Source organism: Pseudopipra pipra, chromosome 4 (genome assembly GCF_036250125.1).
Source record: "Pseudopipra pipra isolate bDixPip1 chromosome 4, bDixPip1.hap1, whole genome shotgun sequence".
Lineage (NCBI taxonomy): Eukaryota > Metazoa > Chordata > Aves > Passeriformes > Pipridae > Pseudopipra > Pseudopipra pipra.
Genome location: NC_087552.1, coordinates 365903 through 384201, shown reverse-complemented (window position 1 = coordinate 384201; position 18299 = coordinate 365903). Strand labels below are relative to the sequence as shown.

Sequence of the window (18299 nt, the reverse complement as noted above, 5' to 3'; positions counted from 1 at the left end):
AGCAGAGCCTGGTGAAGTCTCAGAAAACCAGCCTAGTTCTGTTCACCTCATTCTGTCACTGTCTCCCATCCCAGAGCCTCTCTGGCTCTGGTCACTTACTTCCATCATCACCTGTCCCTGTTTGATCAAGTGTTTGTACTGATCTCCCCCAAATGGCCGTCGAACCACAGTTTGAACCTTTCAAAACAACCCAGGTCACTCTGGAAGCGCTGGGACCTCTCACTTAAATCTGCAAACCCAAGATTGCCATTTGAATGCTAGTCTAGATAAATGGCACATAGAATTGGTCTGGATTAATATACGTACCAACGTAAGCAGAGGTACGCGTGTTCACTGCGTGGGACTGTAACCCCTGTGCAAGGTGTGTTTTCATTCCCACCGCGTTTCGCTGAGGAGTGTGTGAATGCAAACACTCCCCGGCTCTCCGTGTGAGTGTATCCGTGTGAGCGGTTGCCCATACAGCGATGTATGTATGTGTAAATTGTGTGAATGTAAATATAGATAGGCCATATGTCCCCAAAGTCCCAAAAGAGCATCTCATGTTGATATGTAGACAGTGTGTTAAGGACCTTCCTAATTAATAACCCAGATTAAAAACCTCTTGGCAATCAATTAAGATTAATGACAGAAGTCATTCTGTCTCCCCCTCCACCCGCGTCTCAGGCTGTGAAAACCCCGGGTCGGGAAACTTTAATCCTGTTATCTGCTGCCTCCTTCATCTGCAAAGCCTGGAGATTAGCTCAGCAGCCATTCCCGAATCCCAGCCAGCCGCTCGGACAGCTGCCCTGCCTTGGCAGTTCACAGGGAGGAATAATCTGGGTAGGAGCACAGGCCTGGTGTATCAGTCTCTTCTGCAGCCCGCTCCACACAAAGGGTGTTATGAGGAATTAAGAAATAAAATGTTTGTTCCCTGTGAATCCTGCACAGTGAAACACACCGTGATTACCAGCCCCTGCCCTGCCCACAGAAAGGTCTCCTTTAGCTCAGCCTGGGGGGCTGCACTGCCCGTGCAGTGGCAGGAAGGTGTGTGACAGCTTTGGCACGTCCATGCTCCAGCCAGCACTGATGTTCTTTCTCCATGGGCACCACCTTGTGCTGCCACGGCCTCAGAACTGACCAGCAGCTTTGTTTGTTCCTCCTCTCACTCCTACCAGTGTTCACAGAGGGATGAGTCCCGAAGGCTCCTTTAAAGAGAGCAGCAGACTCATCTGCACCAAGAAAGGCAGTGCCAAGAGCAGCTGCCTATGTAGTTTGGAAAATATCCCTGTTTTTCCTGACACCAGCACAACATCCTCTCTTCAGCAGGATGGTCCCTCCCACTTCCACTGACTGACAGCAAAGCCAGCTTCTATGAGAAGAGCCACTCCTGCCGGGATGAGCACCTGTGAGGCCACCAGGACGGACCCTCCTGACCCTCAGCCCAGGTCACAGGGTGAGGCCATGATTCCACTGACCAGGAGCACCCCTCTGGAGGAAGCACTGCTATCCACAGGGTTCAGATCCAGGCTTCTTTTGGCCCTTCAGCACAACAGAACTCTGGTAAATTCATGATTGATAACTGTGTTAATCTCTTGCCTGTCAGTCACTGTTTTAACTAAAGGGGCAGGTGTGTCTTCCACAAAGGAGGACTTTTTTCCTTTAGGGAGGCCACAGGACAAATATTTTCTGGTATTTAGTGCAGTGCTTCACTCAGCAGGATGCATCACTTTGTGCTGGGGACCAGTCCTGAACTCTGGCTGAACAGGGCAGACAGAAAGGAATACTCTTACAGGTGCTTTCCTCCACTTGCTCTAACTGTGAACTGAAGAATTTTAACAGTAATACAGGTCTATTCTGGAAGTTTAAGAGACATTTTTGTGCCGATTAAGCTCTCCAGTCTATACAAACAAATAACCACTTAACAAATGGCAGTGGCAATATTTTAGCAGGAAACATTTAAGGGAAAGTGGTGCTCCAGCTTCCTTCTCATACTTAGTTTTGCATTTCCTTGCAATTGCAGCAATTTAGAAGATCCAATGTAAACATTGACTTGGCTAAGTGCTACTGAAGTTTCTTTTTTAAAACCCTCAGTCGACAATTTCTTGAGCATAATAATTTCCCCTTTTCACTGAATACACACCACCAAACTACCACTGAACAAGAAGTGAACTGATTCTTGCACTGTAACATCGGTTACTGCTGGGGCACTTAGATTTTCAGTCTGGGAAGTGCACTACCTGTAAGCAGCTACAGTAATCTTTCTCCGAGATTACTTGATATGAACATACTAAGATAACTTGTTATTTCTCTGAGCATTTCACCATTTTGCAGTGATTAAAAAGGAAACTAGAGGAGGAAGTGCAGAAGAACCACAAAGGTAACTGGTGACATGGCCCCACCTCAGAGGACTCAGCACTGTCAGTGTCTCTCACTGCAGGTAGTGCTGGTGGCAGTCACCATGCAGAATATAATGCTTTTGTGTAATGCAGAGATGCTAAAAAAGTAACAGTTTAAACAGATGTTTGTGTTAACTCTGTACCCATTAATTTCAAAGAACCTTTAAAGCAAATACTAATAGGCTTAAAACTAAAAACAAGCACGAGTGTTTTCCTTTTTAATAGGCTGTTTTGTACATGAAAGTACCAGCTGAAAGCATTCTGCACTTCTACTCTATTCTGATTCTTTTAGAATGAGCTATAATCCTTTTTCCCTTTTTACCCGTTGCACCTATTTGCACCCTGATAGGGCAAAATCTTCACTACAACTGCCACAGGCTATTTGTGGACTTAAAAGACATTTGTGTGCATAAATGCACACAGGATCAGAGTCTCACCCACCATCGTATTGCGACAAGCTCAAAGAATCCAGAACCCTGATCACCTTTTGGTGCTAAACTATGAGTTGGAAAATAAACACAAGGATTTAGAGGAAAGACCAGAACCCTGGGGCTGACGCTGTGACTCTGCATGAGGCTGTGTTCCCAGGCAGCCCTAGACTCCTGGGAAGAGGGGCTCGGTACAGACCCCTAGACACTGAACTGGTTTATGAGAGTACCCCAAACTGCTGTGGCTTAGTCTTCTTTGCCCCTTTAATAAAAGAAAGAAGAAAGTCTAGCTAGGAGCATGGACGCAGGGTAATGCATCATTTATAAATTACCTTGTTAGTGCAGAAAACAACACATGGCTCTGCAGCCGAAATCTCCTGCTGCGGACTCGCTCTGTTTGATGGGAGCCCTTCAAAAGCATTGGTGGCTTAATGGAGGCAGTTTGTGGGGACCCCGCTCCGTACCTGCTGTCCCTGTGCCTCGCCGGGAGCTCGGCGGCAGCTGCCGCGGCGTGCAGCTGTCTCTGAAGTGGCTGCGTGTCCTCCGCCCCAGCACAGGCAGCCTGCATTGGATCTGTGTTTGTGCCTGAGGCGAGCTGGGGAGCGCAGCTGTGTCCACCCCGCGCTACCTTTGGTGTTCGGGCCCCCGGGCCCCGCGCCGCCCCGACCTGCCCCACGCGCTCCTGCAGCTGCCGCTGCCCGCGCTCCCACGGCGCCAGGCCCGCCACAGCTGTGCCCACAACCTGCCCGCTCGCACCTGTGCCGTGCCCGCCTCAAACAGCGCGGCTCGGAGGACTTCAGCCACCATCAGAGCCTCCCGGCGCCGAGCCACCCTCGGCACCGCCGGGCACGTGGCACCAGTGGGACAGGACAGGGAGGCAGGAACAGCTTGCTCTGCTTTGATACCTCATGCCTAAATTGCAACTGCTTGATCAAGGACTCAAATTCAGCAATGAATTCTTCTACAAATGGAAGTACTGAGTTCTTCAACAGTAAAAGAAGGAAGATTAAATAGAACAACTCCATGGCTGCTGTTTCCAAGGTAAGTGTTGCGTGTCTCGCCGAGCACACACATGCACTGACACAAACTCAGGGGTGCACCATGGCATCCCTACCCAGCACCTTAGGAACAAGGAAAAATATGTCATTTTTTCCCTAAGATACTCAACACCATGCAGACAGAAATGGCACTCTTGCAGTGCCACAGGTCACACCCGGCCCACCATTTGGTTAGTACAGATCCCACTCCTTTTTCTAAGAGCTGTCTCTCTGTTTTCCACAAACCAAGGTGCTAGCCAGTGTTCCTCCTGTCAGGCCCAGAGAAGTCAGGTGTCTGACTGCACAATGGCTCAGCAAAGCCTTCTCTAAAGGCAATCCTGACAGTAATTCCCTGCCTTTTAGGGTTGGAAATCCCCAAAACAGGGCCCAACTGACACTTTTTTTAGCCTTTTCAGGCATCACTTCTGCTGTGTTCCTGTTTACATTGAGTTTACCTGTTAAACTGTATTGTGCCAGGTATTTGGTGTGTAGATTCGCTGTTGTTAATGCTGCTCCATTTCACACACATCCTTCATGTAGACAGTGAATAACTAGCCAAGGTAAGAATGCTAACACTTGGCCATTCTGCTGCTTCCACCAGTTGTCTTAATTAATTCTCACCTTTTCTTCCTTTACAACAGCACTGAACTTCATACCAGGAAAATAATCAAAATTCTCATTACCTCCCATTCTACCACAGGTAACTCCTCCCCCTTAACCCCTCTCATTCTTTTATGTCACCTTTATGTTGTATGTTGCATAAACAAGGTTCCAGCACACTTGTGCTCTGTGGTACTTGTGATTGTGATCTCTTGCCATCCCATTTAAAGGGAAGCATTTGTTCCTGTGGCTCTTCCCAGGTGCCACAACCAGCAAGCTGAGTGATCCCAGGAGATGTGAAATGCCTTGGTGATCAATCAGTCCCCAAGATAACTGCTGACATTCAAAGTGATACTCTTCTAAGGACCAGCCATCAGAAATACCCAATCTGGCCTCACTTCACTATCAATGGTGCAAACAGCAGCTCTGCATCCCCATCAGAGCAGCCTTTGGGGGAGGCCTCTTCTTCTGGGGTCACGAGTGTCTCAGGAGAAAGGATGGTCTGAGAAACACATTTCCTCACCTTTTGTTCTGTGAAAGGTGCCTTTGGTATGGAAGTGCAAACCTCCAGGAAGCAACTTGCATGGATGTTACCGGTGTCACATAAATTTGATCCAGTTTTAGCATGCTGATAGGCAGCCTCTGCTCTTACAGCCAGCTGGTTCTGAGAGAGATTTGGGTGTCTGCACAGAGTTATTACCCTGCACGAGGTGTGGGCTGTGTTGCTGTTTTCCAGCTCCCACCACCACTCCCTCTGCCTTTGGGAGATCTGCATTGGTGCCATGTCTCCAGGCCAGTGTGATGCCCCTCTCACTGCAGTGATTGCCCAGTGTGTTACTTTGCTGCAGTGCCACACTTTTGTCTCTCTCTTGCCGTGCCCAGAGCTGCCCAGCCCAGCCGTCCCTTGCCCGCCCCGCGCCGCACACCAACCTCGTCTCCTTGCTGGGGCCGCATCAGCGAGACTCTGTCGTACTGCCGCCGCAGCAGCGCCCACAGCGCGTCCAGCCGGCCCTGCGGAGACAGCACGGGCGTCCGTCAGCGGGGAGCACCTCACCTGCACCGGGACTGGCCACAGGGATCCCAGGGACACAGCCAGGTCAGCACAGTGTAAGCCTGGGCTGTCACCCACAGCACGCTGCGGTGCTGCTCCTGCCCACCTGGAATGCCAGGAAGGGCACTCGCCTAACGCACCTGCTCCCTGCTCGGAGCCATCTAGGACTTGTGCTCGGTCTGCCATGGCTTGGACTTGATTGCCACATGTCCATATAGAGTTTATCCCACCTGTGTGTGCTTGTTTTACAGCACATACTCAGGCCCTGTTGGGCAGGACACACACCAGCTCTGCTGCGAGTCAGGAACGTCCTGCTCCACATGGGTGGTTCCAGGGCTTGCCCGTGTGTCTGGACAACATGGCTTCAGGCTTGCTGGGGGTCAGAAAGGACTGACAGGGAGTTGGGAAGACAGAAGTATCCCTGCTCCCTGCTACACCTGTGTGTCCTCTGCTCTTACCTCTTAAAGCAAGGTATTTACAGACCCACCCTCAGTATGTCAGAAGTGCTTGTGACGGGTTTGCAGGTGACTCAGGGCACTGTTATTATGAGCCAGGAAAAACGATTCACTTTCCGTCAGATTTCTTCCATTACGTTGTTTTATGTAATTTTTTGCTTTTCTTGGTTTGTAATGAGTATGCGTGTTTAAAACTTAGTGTTAACAGCTATAAATTGTGTAGTTTGGGGCTTAATTAGCTCTACTTTGAGATAAACCAAATGCCAAGGAAGCCCTCATAGATTTTAATGCTCTCACTGTACAATATGTCCCTTTCTGGGGGAAGGCAAACAGAATGTGGCAGTAATGATCAAGTACTGCATTTAGGGCTAAAAACTGCTCCTGCCATTCATGCTGAGTAGGTGTTCCCTTTGAGAATAGCACATCACACTTGAATGGGAACACTTGGAAAATACTGTACAGTTCAGCCTGCGTAAGGCTGGCAAGACAGACAGAATCCAGCCTTTATACTAAATCATACCAAGGACTGAAAAGATTACCTTGATTGGCGTGTACCACTTCTGCTGCATGGCTGGTGAGGTAGGCTTTGGTTTAGGTGGTTTAGGGTGAAAAGGTTCTTCTGGTTCTTCTGGGAGTTTCACCACAGCATTCTTTGCTTTTTCCAACCTGGCCCCTTCTTCCGTGGAGCCTTTGTCACCCCAGCGCACCTGAGGAAAGGCAGAGTTCAGGTGTGAGTGCACTGCATGCACAGGGCAGGGAAATGCTGCAAGTAACAGAGGGATACATTTGGAAGAAGTTCTGGATAAACAGGAGGGGAGGTACTGAGGAAAACATTACCTCTTCATTATTCTTAGTTAAATATATTTGTAAATGAGTCTCTCAGTGGTGAAAAGTCAAGAAAAATTCTGAAAGAAAATTCCACCATGCCTCACAGCGGCTGTACAGGAGAAAGGGAATCTGGGAAGCCTTCTCTAAGTAAGGATGTAAAAGTCTCATTTCCGGTTCTGATTTATCCTAAAATACCAGACCTTAATCTGGCACCGATCAGAGCTGACATTTCTGTCAGCCAGGTTTCCTAACCCAGAGTGTTTGTTGAGAACCCCAGTGTAGATCAAAGGTGATGCTTGGGCACATTTGAGCAGAAGCTCCTTGAACCTGCTCAGATTTCCACGTTATTCTGCAGGAACATACATACTGGAGAAATGCAGGTGAGTAGTCTAACCGGCCTAAGTGCATGTAGAACAGGTAGCAATGTGTATTTTAATCACTGCTGCAAGTATATATAATACATACAAAGAGTTCAGAGAGAAGGACACCTGTGTTATCTCGGTTGGGCATACAAGCAGGTATTCCCACTTCCATAAGGCTGTACTCACTGCGCTCCGCAGCGGAAATACAGATCCCTCTACGAGATGATCTGTCTTGCTGAAGGAATCCTATTTCACCTTGTGACTGGAAGCACCATACAGCCATCTGAGCAGGTATGTTTGCTGTATTGAGCAAAGAAACAAGCCCAGACAAGGCTGTTCCCCTCTCAGCCCACAAGGAACAGCTAAAAGCTATGGCAGGAGTTCAAAAGTCCTTCGTGAAACTGGCCTGGATTATTTCAGCAAGGCTTTCTCTAATCATGCTATTTGCTCTGATCTGGCCTGCAAGGAAAATCTCAAACACTTGTGTCTTTCACTGTGATCAATGGTGGTTGTTACGTGGTTGTTAGAATGTATTTTAAACACCCTTAAAACCACTTAGAGATAGAAGGTGGATCCCTCACTGATAAAATTACCTTCTCCTTCGGATTAAAGCCACTTCACCCAGAGGAAACCAGGATTGGTGAAGTCTGACAATCCAATTTTGACATAAAATGTATTGACTGTAATGAGTGGGGTCTGGCAATGCCATCACAAAATTTTAAGGCAATGCCAAAAGACAGAGCAAGAAGAGCAAACAGCACTGCCTAAGCTGTGGGACTGCCACAGAGGAGTGAAGCTAGTGGGGAAGGCAGGAGTGGATGGGTAACTGCCCCAAAAGGAAATATAGGAGCAGTAAGGCGAAGGGTGCTGGATCATTTACTCCTTTTCTCCATGCAGGGAAGCTGTGAGAGCAATCAAGTTGCTGGAGGAACAGCAGAAGAACAGAGGACAGAGAAGCAGTGAAAACCAGACAACTGTGTTGCCACACAGACTGCAAACAGGGAAGAAATGTCATGACTAGTGCAGCAGTTTTGTTGCTGGCCACAGCACAGAAACCACCTCTAACTGCCAGGTGAGGAATGACCTCCTTTGGACTGTGTTTGCTTTCTCTCTCTTCTCTGCCCTGCATGCTCTCCTGAGCCAGGGAGGGGTGTGAGGCCTGTCCTGCTCTCCCAGCAGCCTGAACTGAGCCCATTTCCCAAGCCCCTGTCACTGACACTGCAGGGCAGAGGTGAAGCTCCCCAGTCAAACCCTGAGTCACTCACCATGCATGCCAACCAAACCTGTCAGTGCTCTGGGGTGCCAGAGAGGGACAGCACCACAGCCCCACAGAATGGGGGCCCTTCAAAGTCCCGTGACTGCACTGGCACCAGTTTCAGATGGTTCACATCTTCAGCCCTTAGTGCTTCACAAAATTCCTACCACAGATGAAAAGCTTTTCTAACCTAAGCATAATGTTCTGTTCTCATTGTATTTTTGCCATGGGCTGAACATGCATTTCTGTGTGGTCCTGATTTTACTTGTGTTGAGGAGGTTTCTGTCAGGTTTCTGTTCCATTGTGCGAGATCCCATTTACAGACTGGAATGGCTTAAACCCTGGAACCCCTTCTGGAGCCTATCATGGCTCCCCTCAGAAATCCAGACTTGTAATTCTTTGTGTTGGAAAGCATTTGCTAGTTTGCCTCTGAAAAACACTGCACAAAATGGTTTTTTTGTGAAATCTGAAGCTCTTCTAAATTAGCAATTCTGAACTGCTGAAGGAAATGCATATAAGCAACACAGCTTCAAACCTGCATGTTCTGCTGCTGCATTTAAAAAGATCTAGAGCAAAACTGATTCTCAGGCCAATACCTTTAAAGTTTCATCAAGACACCTCAGGATGGCCTAGGTGGGTGTTTCAGAGAGAGACAGCTTCCTGGACTGCAGTTAAAAACTGCTTTGCACATTCCATAGAGGCTGACTTGACTATAAAACCTCCATAAGGATGTGCCCATAAGGATGCACATTCTTCATTCTGTTTTAATTAACATGATGCTATCATGTCTCTTCAAAGACAGGCACTGTTGTCGCTGCGAGTCCCTCTGAGATCAAGCCTCTCCTCAGCGTCACCATTGTCAGCGCATTTGGCTGGCCCACACTTGGGGGACTTATGTTTCGCTGTAATTCCTTCCAAAACATGCAGAAAAGGCTCTCACTCTCTCTTTCTCATTAGCTTGATGGAAAGAGCATGTCTTGAGGCAGCTATTAAAAGTCCCAGTCAAATGGAACTACTGAAAGCTGTTCTTTCAGAGGCAAGGTCAAAATTGCTCGATATGGTAAAGAATTTTCCAGGGCTTATGCCAGTGGAAAGACAGGCACACATCATGGCCTTGTATTTTCAGTACACTTTCAGTCTTTGTTTCCACACTTGCAGCCTCAGAGAGCTCGGGTTTGAGGGTGATCACCAGATTATACCAACCTCCATCCTCTTAATTCCTCCAACTCCTCTTCCACCATAGTAGGAAGCATCCACTGTAGGCCACTTCTTGGTAGGCAAGGGCTCCTGTTCTTCTTCCTGTCAGTACATTCAGATGATATTTACTTCAAAAAGATACCTACACACACACACTAAATGTCTTTTCAGTATATTTCACTGGAGTTCACAGAGACTGAGTTTGCCGCTGTTGGGTGTGAAAGGGGCACAAACACCAGCAGAGTGCACCACCAGTGCATTATTGCTCCTAGGTGGGAGAGAAATTCCCTTGTGAAGGTTCTTAGTGTCTGGAATGCCAAAGCTGGGGGAAAATGCTGCTCAAATCCTACATGAATCTTTAGATGTTGTACAAGGGTGATTCAATCTTTCTGCTCGCACTGCAGAATGGGAAGACAATGTCCAACTATCTTGGGATAAAGGCTCTAAATGTCTCTGTCGCTATGGGCCTTAATTCAGGCCACACTGAGCTGAGACAGAGCAGAGACCTGGACTTTGGCCACCACGTTCTCAGCAGCACCCAGACAAGGTGCTGGATGCGCAGAGTGCAGGGAAGCACAGGAGCGGCTCCATGTAAGCAGTGTGATGAGATTAGAACCATCAGACTGTACCTCTTTCGGGGCTGGTGGAGGTGGAGGGGGATCCTTGATGACCTGAAAGAGCCAAACATAGAGAAGCATAAGGAGCTGCACTGGCAGCGGTCAAAAGGCAAGAGCACATGGTAAGAGTGAACTGTTTCCACCCATACCCCCCATGTCTGCTGCCAAACTGGCAGCTGGCACTGCCTGGTCCCCAGGGCATTGACCACCAAGGCCTTCTGGAAATTAACACCATCCATCTGACAGAACATGCCATCCCTGGCCCGCAGACACTCTGGGCAGACGTGTCTGCCACTGCGCTTCCTGGCCGGATGAGCCTCAGCCACTCTCAGTAGCAGCCAGTGCCAAGCCCCCATGGAGTTCATTAGCGATCCCGGAGGAAGAGCATCCGAGGCCTGTGTGAGGGCCTGCGTGGCCATGGGCCAAGCTGCTGCTGCTGCTGCTGCCATGCTGCTGGGTAGTCTCTGGCCCAGTGACAAGTGTGAAATGCCTTCTGGCAGCTCAGGCTTCACCTCTGGACGTCCCAGACGCTTCCGCGGCTCTCACAACTGAGGCCTGCAGCTCCTGACTGTGCAGGGCCTGCAGTGGAGTCGTGCTCCAACACTTTTGACACTGCTGCCAGGATCATCTCTTACACCTCTTTATTTAAATCTCTCCCTACAGCCTCTTCCTGTTCCCTTTGTCACATCCACACTGTAAAGCTCAGGGAGTTCCCAGCACTGACAGTCTCAGTAGGGTAGAGGGAGGCAGGGACCCCCTTCAGTGATTCAGGTGAAAACTGAACTCACAGCTGTTCCTCCATGAGAAAAGCAGGTGTCTAAGCTAAAAATAAGTACTTTGGTGACATCGAGTCATTTTTTGGGGCTTGAATATTGCCTAGAAATGACTAAAAACTCCCCCGTGAATATAAAGGAGTCTGTTTCTGCTATGCCTTTGTATGATACAAACACACCTAAAACTGTCCATGCTGACAAACACCTAAATCTCCTAATACAGACAGGATTAAGTACCTTAATTGAAATATGCCTTATTTTATCCACTCTGTGCTATTAATTATAGAACTTTAATTTACCACTGCCTATAAACAATATCACTGCAGAGATGGTCAGCATAATACATGAAAGAAACAAATTTTTCTTGACCAATAATCAAGACTTTTCTGTCTTGATTTACATTTTAACTCGCAGTGCCACCAAGACAGTTACTGGTTACTGCCTTAACAAGCTATGGACTTTTAGCACTACATACAGGAATTCTGCCCAGTAGGAGAACTAAGTCGTGGCACTCTTGGAACCAGTTTTCCACAGCACTCCAGGTTTAAGATATGGAATTGTTCATAAGGCAGGCTCAGAGTGCTTTGGGCAGATTGGAAAGTCAGCTATGGATTTTAACCACACTTCTGTTTGCTGCTATGATGTTGCAAAAACTTGCCAGAAATTATTTTTCTTTAAATAGTTCTCCATACTTTTTCTTCCCACTCATCAGGAGTTTCCAGATTACTTAGCAGAAATCAATTGTTTAATTAGTGAAACATTCCTGAGAGATACCTGGATGCTGAGCAGGATTTTCCAAGTCGATTCAGAGACTGGAAATGGTAAAACAGGACTTTTGCTCTATGAAGGGCCACTTTATCTCACTTAATTCCTGTCCTTATTTCCCTTTTGACTGTCTCTAACCATTATCTCCAGTAATTTATTTCTCTGCCAAGCCTGCAAGCTGCACAGAGGAAAGGCCTCCTAGGCAGCAGATTTATATAAATCCACATGAAATGGCATTGTCACTCTGCTTTCTATAGTTGTGTTACTCTGAAACCTTGCAGTCTGAGCACAGGTGGCTTTGCCCAGCAAACCTCTCCATGGTGTGGGATGGAGTTCCCATGGGCCCTGTGCCCATTGGAATGTAGGAATCACAATTTCCAGCCCAGAGAATCAAGGGAAACCTGACTTGTTGACTTCTCTGTGGCTTCCAAAGGCAACAAACAGTCAGTGGCAGCTTTTGCTTGACTCCCTGAGCAGAGGACCCTAAACCTGTGCCAGCTCCTGAGCAACCTGAAGTTTGAGCGGAAACCTGATTTGAAGCCAACAAATCCATTAATTAGCTGTTATTTCTAATGGCTCCAGAAAATGAAACTTGTTTTAAAAGTGACAGTGGTGTGAGAAAATAATCTGCTTTGAATAGCAGCTCCTCACCCCGCTGACAGCACTGGAATGTCAATGCCTGCATCCTTATGCTTCCACAGGCTCACACACTCACACACTCGAATCACACGTGCACACATAAGGATTATTTTCAGTTGCATGATATTCCAAGTGAGATCAGTAGAAAGCTGTTTATAAAGAATAGAAATCTGAGGCACCTGTGCAGCTCTGCATAGGAAGATCACAGTATTGTAAATTAACTTTTCCTGAGCTGGATTCAGATTGTTTAAATGCAGAAGCCTCTGAGAAAACTGCTGTCTTATCATCCCCATGGAGAGATGGGCTGCTTCCTCGTTTTGTTTTATCATCAGCCTCTCCAGGCAAGGCTCCATCTCATTTAGAGAGTTGCAAAGAATGAAGGTTTGAGTTTGGAGAAGAGCCGATTTCTTTAAAAAGAAGAAGAAGTTGGTGCTTGAGGCAGCAGTGCCTCTGATCCACTCATTAACACTTCCCCGCGCTCCGTGATGTGGGCATTAGGAGATGTCAGCACGGAGCCTGCAGCCAGCTTGCTGCGATCATATGTTCCATAGCGAGGGACGAGTGACAGAGCTGTCACACTGACATCCTGGAAAGGGCGGGAGGAATAAGGAAAAGGAAGAGGAGTCCCCCTGCCCCACCCTGGGAGTGTCCATGGGCCTCACAGCACAGAATGCTGCCGAGACCGAGTCCTGGCCAGGACGGAGCTCGGCCCGTGGGCAGGGGTAACGCACCCGCCTGGCTCCGGACTCTGGTTCTGCCCACAAACACCCTGTACCTCTTTCTTCTGTCACATTCTGACTCCTCTGCTCCTTTGTCCCAGGAAACCAGGCACTGCCAGGGAAGCAGACCCAGAAGGAAGGAAGAACAGGTCATGCCTGGGCCTAATGCTGCCCCTCTCCTTGAGGACACTGCCCTGAAGCCCAGGACTACAGAGCCACAAGGGGCCCTTCCAGGTGATGTCCGAGCCTCAGGGGCAGGAGAGAGGGGCAGGAACAGAGGCACAGCACAAGAACCCAAGGAGCAGCCAGCAAGACCAAAGAAAGGGTCAGTATTTGGCAGTAGGTTCAGTGCAATAGCATGTGGGTTTGGAATTCAGTATCGTAGCAGCGGCCTAAAATTACCTTTTCTTTTAAAGAAACAAATAGTATCCATGAGAGGGGGGAGGAAACCACAGAGGACATGGACACTTGAAGTGCTGTGGTTTTGTATGGCTGGAAGGTAATACTATAGAACTATGCATTGGTTTGTCTTTTATTGTAAGATTTGGGCTTTTGAAACCAGTAAATGTGAAGCTGGTTTGTGAATCGAGGTTAGGCAGTTATTTTAAATTATGAAAATAGGAAACTTTCTTCTTACTGATTTCCAGTGTTCCTTATCCACATGATATAAAGTGGGAGCAAAGTGACTGACAGAAACCTCCCTGTATTTCTGATGTTGGGCCTGTGCCGTGGAGAACGAGACACGAGAGAGGCTTTTTATTACAGAAGAGGTCATTGTTGTCGTCTCAGGAACCCCAGACCGTGAGGGGGCAGATGGAGGCTGAGGACTTCCTGCCCTCAGACAGCTTGGGGCCCCCCGGGCCCCCTGGATTATGGGAGCTGCACGTGGTCAGGTGAGAAGGCCAGTTCCTCTCTGCCCCACATTCCACAGGCCCCAGACAAGACCAGGAATACAGACCAGCCCGGAAGCAATCTCTGCTTCCCAAGTCCTCTGTGCTGCCGTTGAGCTGGATGAATAATAAACTTTCCCCATTTAAACCCCCCACCAAGGAATGGCAGGAGTCAGTGCTGAGCACTGCTGCTGCTGGGGTGAGGATAGAGAGCACACTCGGATAAAGAGATGGATGTGTGCAGGGATTATGAAGACGATAAGGGATTTCCAACTTGTGAGCCCATAATGGACTACAAATACCAATTTAAGTGACAGCACTTTTAAATTGGTCCTTGATTTCAGGGTAACATCTGCACACCATTATGGTCACCCCATCTCCAGGAACAGCACCATGCTGGTGCTGGTTCCCACACGTGCAGCTCACAGGCAGGCAGGGGCTCTGTCCAGAGCGCAGCCCCAGTGCTGGGCTGGTCTCCCCATCCCCTTCCTCCTGTCACAAGCCCCCCACCCCAGCTGGCTCACGTCCCGTGTTTCTCCCCTGTTTCCTGCAGGATCTGTTTCCCACCCCTGAGTCCCAGTGCGGTGGCTGTTCCCCATGGTCTGTACTCACCACTTTGCAGCACAGGGGCCAGAACCACCAGAGCAGGCCGAGTGCCACCAGCAGCAGCAGCACGAGGACGGCAATGAGCGCTGCCACACCACTGGACTGCAGAGAGAGCAGGGACAGCGTCAGCACGGGCTGCACAACTCTGCCTGGCTCACACACTCACCCCAAAGCCCAGGATTAGTTCTGCTCAAGTCAGGGATGCATTCTCATGTGAAACCAATATAAAACTGATACTCCTGAGATCGGACTCAGGCCAAGCTAGACGAAAAGGGAGAGTGCATTGACTGCTAAGGAACGAGCCATTAGACACAGGCAGGGGAAGTCTCCTAGACCTGTGGATGAGAAGTGCCCTTCTGCTCCATGAGGACACAGGTCTGTATGGACTGGGGGTGAGGGGCGGATTTTAAGGCATCTCCACTAACAGTACACATCCAAGGCTTTTATGCTGATCGCCCACACGCCTGTACAGAGTGTGGCACACTAACTCCCTGCAGCAGTGCTGTTTGAACCTGGAACTCTGCAGGAGTGCTCCTGCTTCCAGCAACACTGGTTGTAATGGAGAACTGAGCAGCCCAACTCCCACACACCCCACACCTCCAACCCACTTCCTCTGGCACTTTTATTCCTATACTTGGGGTTTTAGAAAAATACTGACAGAAACGCAACAGTGACCTTAGGAAAACAGAAGTTATTCAGACTTCAGGTGGCAAAAAAGGAAAGGAGTGACCCAGAGAAATGCTGAGGCTGGAGTACAGCGTGAGTAGTTCTGTCCCAGTGAGAAGGGTTGTACTGGAGGTGGAACAGAGCTGTATCCCACGACCAGGTCGGTGCAGTGAGGCACACGGGTATGATGGGTGCCTCAGTGCCTAATGCTGTGTATTTTTGTTTGTTTTCACTGCAGCAATGTGTGTTTGCTGGGAGGCTGCAACTTGTAACTCATCTCCCAGCCAGCCATCAGCTGCTCAGCTCCCAGAATTAGTGAGCAGTTCTAGCAGTGACCCATTTCTGGAGCTGCCCATCTGCTACTATGGAAACAGCAGCTCCTGTGTGGAGCTGCCTTCGCTGCAGCACAGGCCAAGAGCAGAAACCAAAAAGAGACAAAAAGGGCTGATGAGAAGCACGGCAGTTGTTCCTGCCCATGCACATCTGTACCCCTCTGCTTCCTGCCAGTGCAGGCTGTGACCACAGAGCAGCACAGTGGGAAGGCCGTGCTCAGCACTTCACTCTGATCTGCTCTGCACCAGGGCTTTGCTGTTACCTCTCCGTGCACTCCCAGCAGCTCTTACAGAGGCACAGAGTCACCATGTGCTGCCTTCTCTGCAAGGGCTGAGGTAAAGGCAGTCTTCAGCTGGGCTGCAGCAGGCTCCTGGGTGACTGCCCTCAGTCACCGTGCTTGGGTGTAAGGCTGGGATGTTGCCCAGTAAACTATGAACTGTGAATTGGGGAGTGTGTGTTCCTTCAGCTCCCAGCTCAGTCTGGCTTTACCTCCTCAAACCACAGGGCTGCACTGAGGCTCTGATTTCTACTGCACCAGTACTGAGGTTTTAAACGAATAGAAGAAAAATGCCATTTTTTCTCTTTTAGGTTACTGATCTACAGGCAAAAGCAATCCTGTTGGAGAAATGCAGGCTGACGAGCAGAAGGGACTGTTCTCGGTGCTCCACGCCTGATGGGAAAGCTGCTCTCAAGTCACACTTCAGATGAGACACATTTAAAGGCACACGGTGCCCATGCACAGCACGTGTTAAACACTGGGGGCTTGTGTCTCCCTGCACAAATCCCAACTGTCCTGCCCACGTAATGGAGAGCAGACATGCAAGACTAGAAAATTTTATTAATCTATTGATTGTATAAAGGTACTAAGTTCAACAGTCACTCTCTGCACAAGTGTGTGGTTTCTCCCAGAAGCAGTTTTAACTCTTTTCCATAACCTGTGATCAGACTCAGCAGGATGTTCACCCTGCCTTACCCCCAGGTGTAACTGGGGTGCTCCAGCCTGTGCTTGGACTGCCTGTCTCCCCAAATTAACAGAGTTAAGAGCCTACACTCGTTACTCAGGCTCCAGAGTTACGGAGCAGCAGTACCCTCCTGCAGGACTGTAACTGCCCTCCACAGCCAGGCTGAAGTCCCACGGTTCTGCCTGCTCTGCTCCCCCTCCCTCACTCAGGGAAGCCAGGCTGAAATGGGACCCCCGGTGACTGTGTCACACCTGCCCCTTGGGACGTGGTTATATTTACAGTGAGCAGGTCTCTGAGGGCAGGGAAGCCTCCCAGTATTTTGAAAGCCACAGCTTTCCACAGGGAAGTGGAATCAGAGATTCCCTGCACTGAGAGGTCCCACAATGGCCAAGCCCTAAGAGAAATGGGATTTGGGAATTTTACACAGGATTGTGGTGGTCTTTTACTTACACACTCCGAAGCGGTGATGGTTAACGAGCTGGACATGAAAGACTGGCCTTCCTTCAAACTCACCAAAACCTCCAGGGTTCTGCAAAGAGACAGAGAAAAAACATGAGCGACCGTGGAGCAGTCAAGAAAGGCTCACACCTGCTCCAGAGGCTCCTGTATCTGAAGCCTCTGCTCCACAGAGAGTGTCCCCAGAGGGGAAATGGAGGCCTGTGCTTAGTCTTGTTTGGGAGTAAGTTTGGTCTCCTTGACAGAGCTATATGAGTAGAGACTATCCCTCCTCTTTTCCGTGCAGCATAAAATACTCCCAAAAGTTTTACATAAAATAAATTGAAGTTCAGCTGTGAAATCGGCATTGTTTTGTCTGTTCCATAACCATCTCTTTAGTCACATGCAGGCATTATGGATAAAAATGTTGGATAATTATAGATGGTCAGGACTTGCTATAAATAGCCCCAAACACTGCATACAAATGGTATGTGGTTTACATTTTACAAATTAACCCTACAAGAAAACAACACATGGTGGATGTTAAACAGAAGAAGACTCTTCTCTGGCTTGGATTCCCAGGATTCAGACAGTTTATATTATGCATAGATGTAATTAAATAAAAATATAGATATCCATGAACTAAAATGATTAATCATTTATACCATTCTTACATGTCATGAGTTTTTATTCTGGCACAAACGCTTAAGTCAATATGGAGTTCAAAGCTATTTTAACTAATTTGGCTAATTTCTTCTTCATTGGTAGCAAAAATGAAGTGAGTTGCTTCCACTAAACTAATTTTTAAATTATCTGTGTCATGAATAATTGATCCAACAGAAAGAATAACTCTAATTTCTTTCTAATTATTCCTGGAATAAGTGAATCAGAACAGATAAAAAAAAATCTATTCTCTTGCAGCACACTAAATAAAACAAACTACACCAGAAATTTTGTCAGACATGAATTTTTTTAAGTGTGGTGCTTTTTATTATTTTTCATTCCAGTGTTTTGCTTTGGCACTGCAATGAGGAATGCTGAGGGAAATTCCAGCATGAAGATTCTGCTCAGGTTTGGCCAAACACTCCCCTGATTGCAAGGCAGGAGTGTTTCCTGCCTTCCCTGGGAGAGAGCAGGACCCCCCTGTCGAGTTGCTCACACACTCCTGCAGCCTCCCTACTGGCCCTGTGTGCCCTGGCAGCCTCCTGAGTCCTGCCTGGAATGTCACTAGTGAGGAATCAGGCTGTGTTTGCTACGAAATGGAGCAAAACAAAAACCTGCAACACATCTGGATAAAACACGTAAC

The 18299-nt window shown here is 48.3% G+C and overlaps 1 protein-coding gene and 1 long non-coding RNA gene across 6 annotated transcripts in view; one reads left to right on the top strand and one right to left on the bottom strand.

Moving 5' to 3' along the window:
• Positions 1-17960, top strand: part of LOC135412593 (uncharacterized) — a 227612-nt gene extending 209652 nt beyond the window's left edge. Inside the window, exons 7-15 of the long non-coding RNA XR_010429757.1 lie at positions 1303-1539; positions 2311-3844; positions 4482-4540; positions 5323-5545; positions 8034-8208; positions 13203-13426; positions 13749-13994; positions 14545-14972; positions 16185-17960. This is a non-coding gene — a long non-coding RNA (uncharacterized LOC135412593). The remainder of the gene's footprint in view (positions 1-1302; positions 1540-2310; positions 3845-4481; positions 4541-5322; positions 5546-8033; positions 8209-13202; positions 13427-13748; positions 13995-14544; positions 14973-16184) is intronic.
• ANTXR2 (ANTXR cell adhesion molecule 2) overlaps positions 1-18299 on the bottom strand; it is a 79533-nt gene that overhangs the window by 20615 nt on the left and 40619 nt on the right. Inside the window, exons 11-17 of one of the 5 annotated variants that reach the window (XM_064651316.1) lie at positions 17009-17087; positions 14604-14699; positions 10218-10259; positions 9595-9690; positions 6486-6653; positions 5371-5451; positions 3743-3924 (exon numbers count right to left, since the gene is read on the bottom strand). In XM_064651316.1, coding sequence (XP_064507386.1) covers positions 3892-3924; positions 5371-5451; positions 6486-6653; positions 9595-9690; positions 10218-10259; positions 14604-14699; positions 17009-17087 — 595 coding nt within the window. In that variant the 3' untranslated portion in view covers positions 3743-3891. Of the gene's footprint in view, positions 1-3742; positions 3925-3955; positions 5105-5198; positions 5452-6485; positions 6654-9594; positions 9691-10217; positions 10260-14603; positions 14700-17008; positions 17088-18299 lie in introns of those variants that run through there. The other 4 variants (XM_064651310.1, XM_064651315.1, XM_064651312.1 and 1 more) reach the window with 4 other exon arrangements.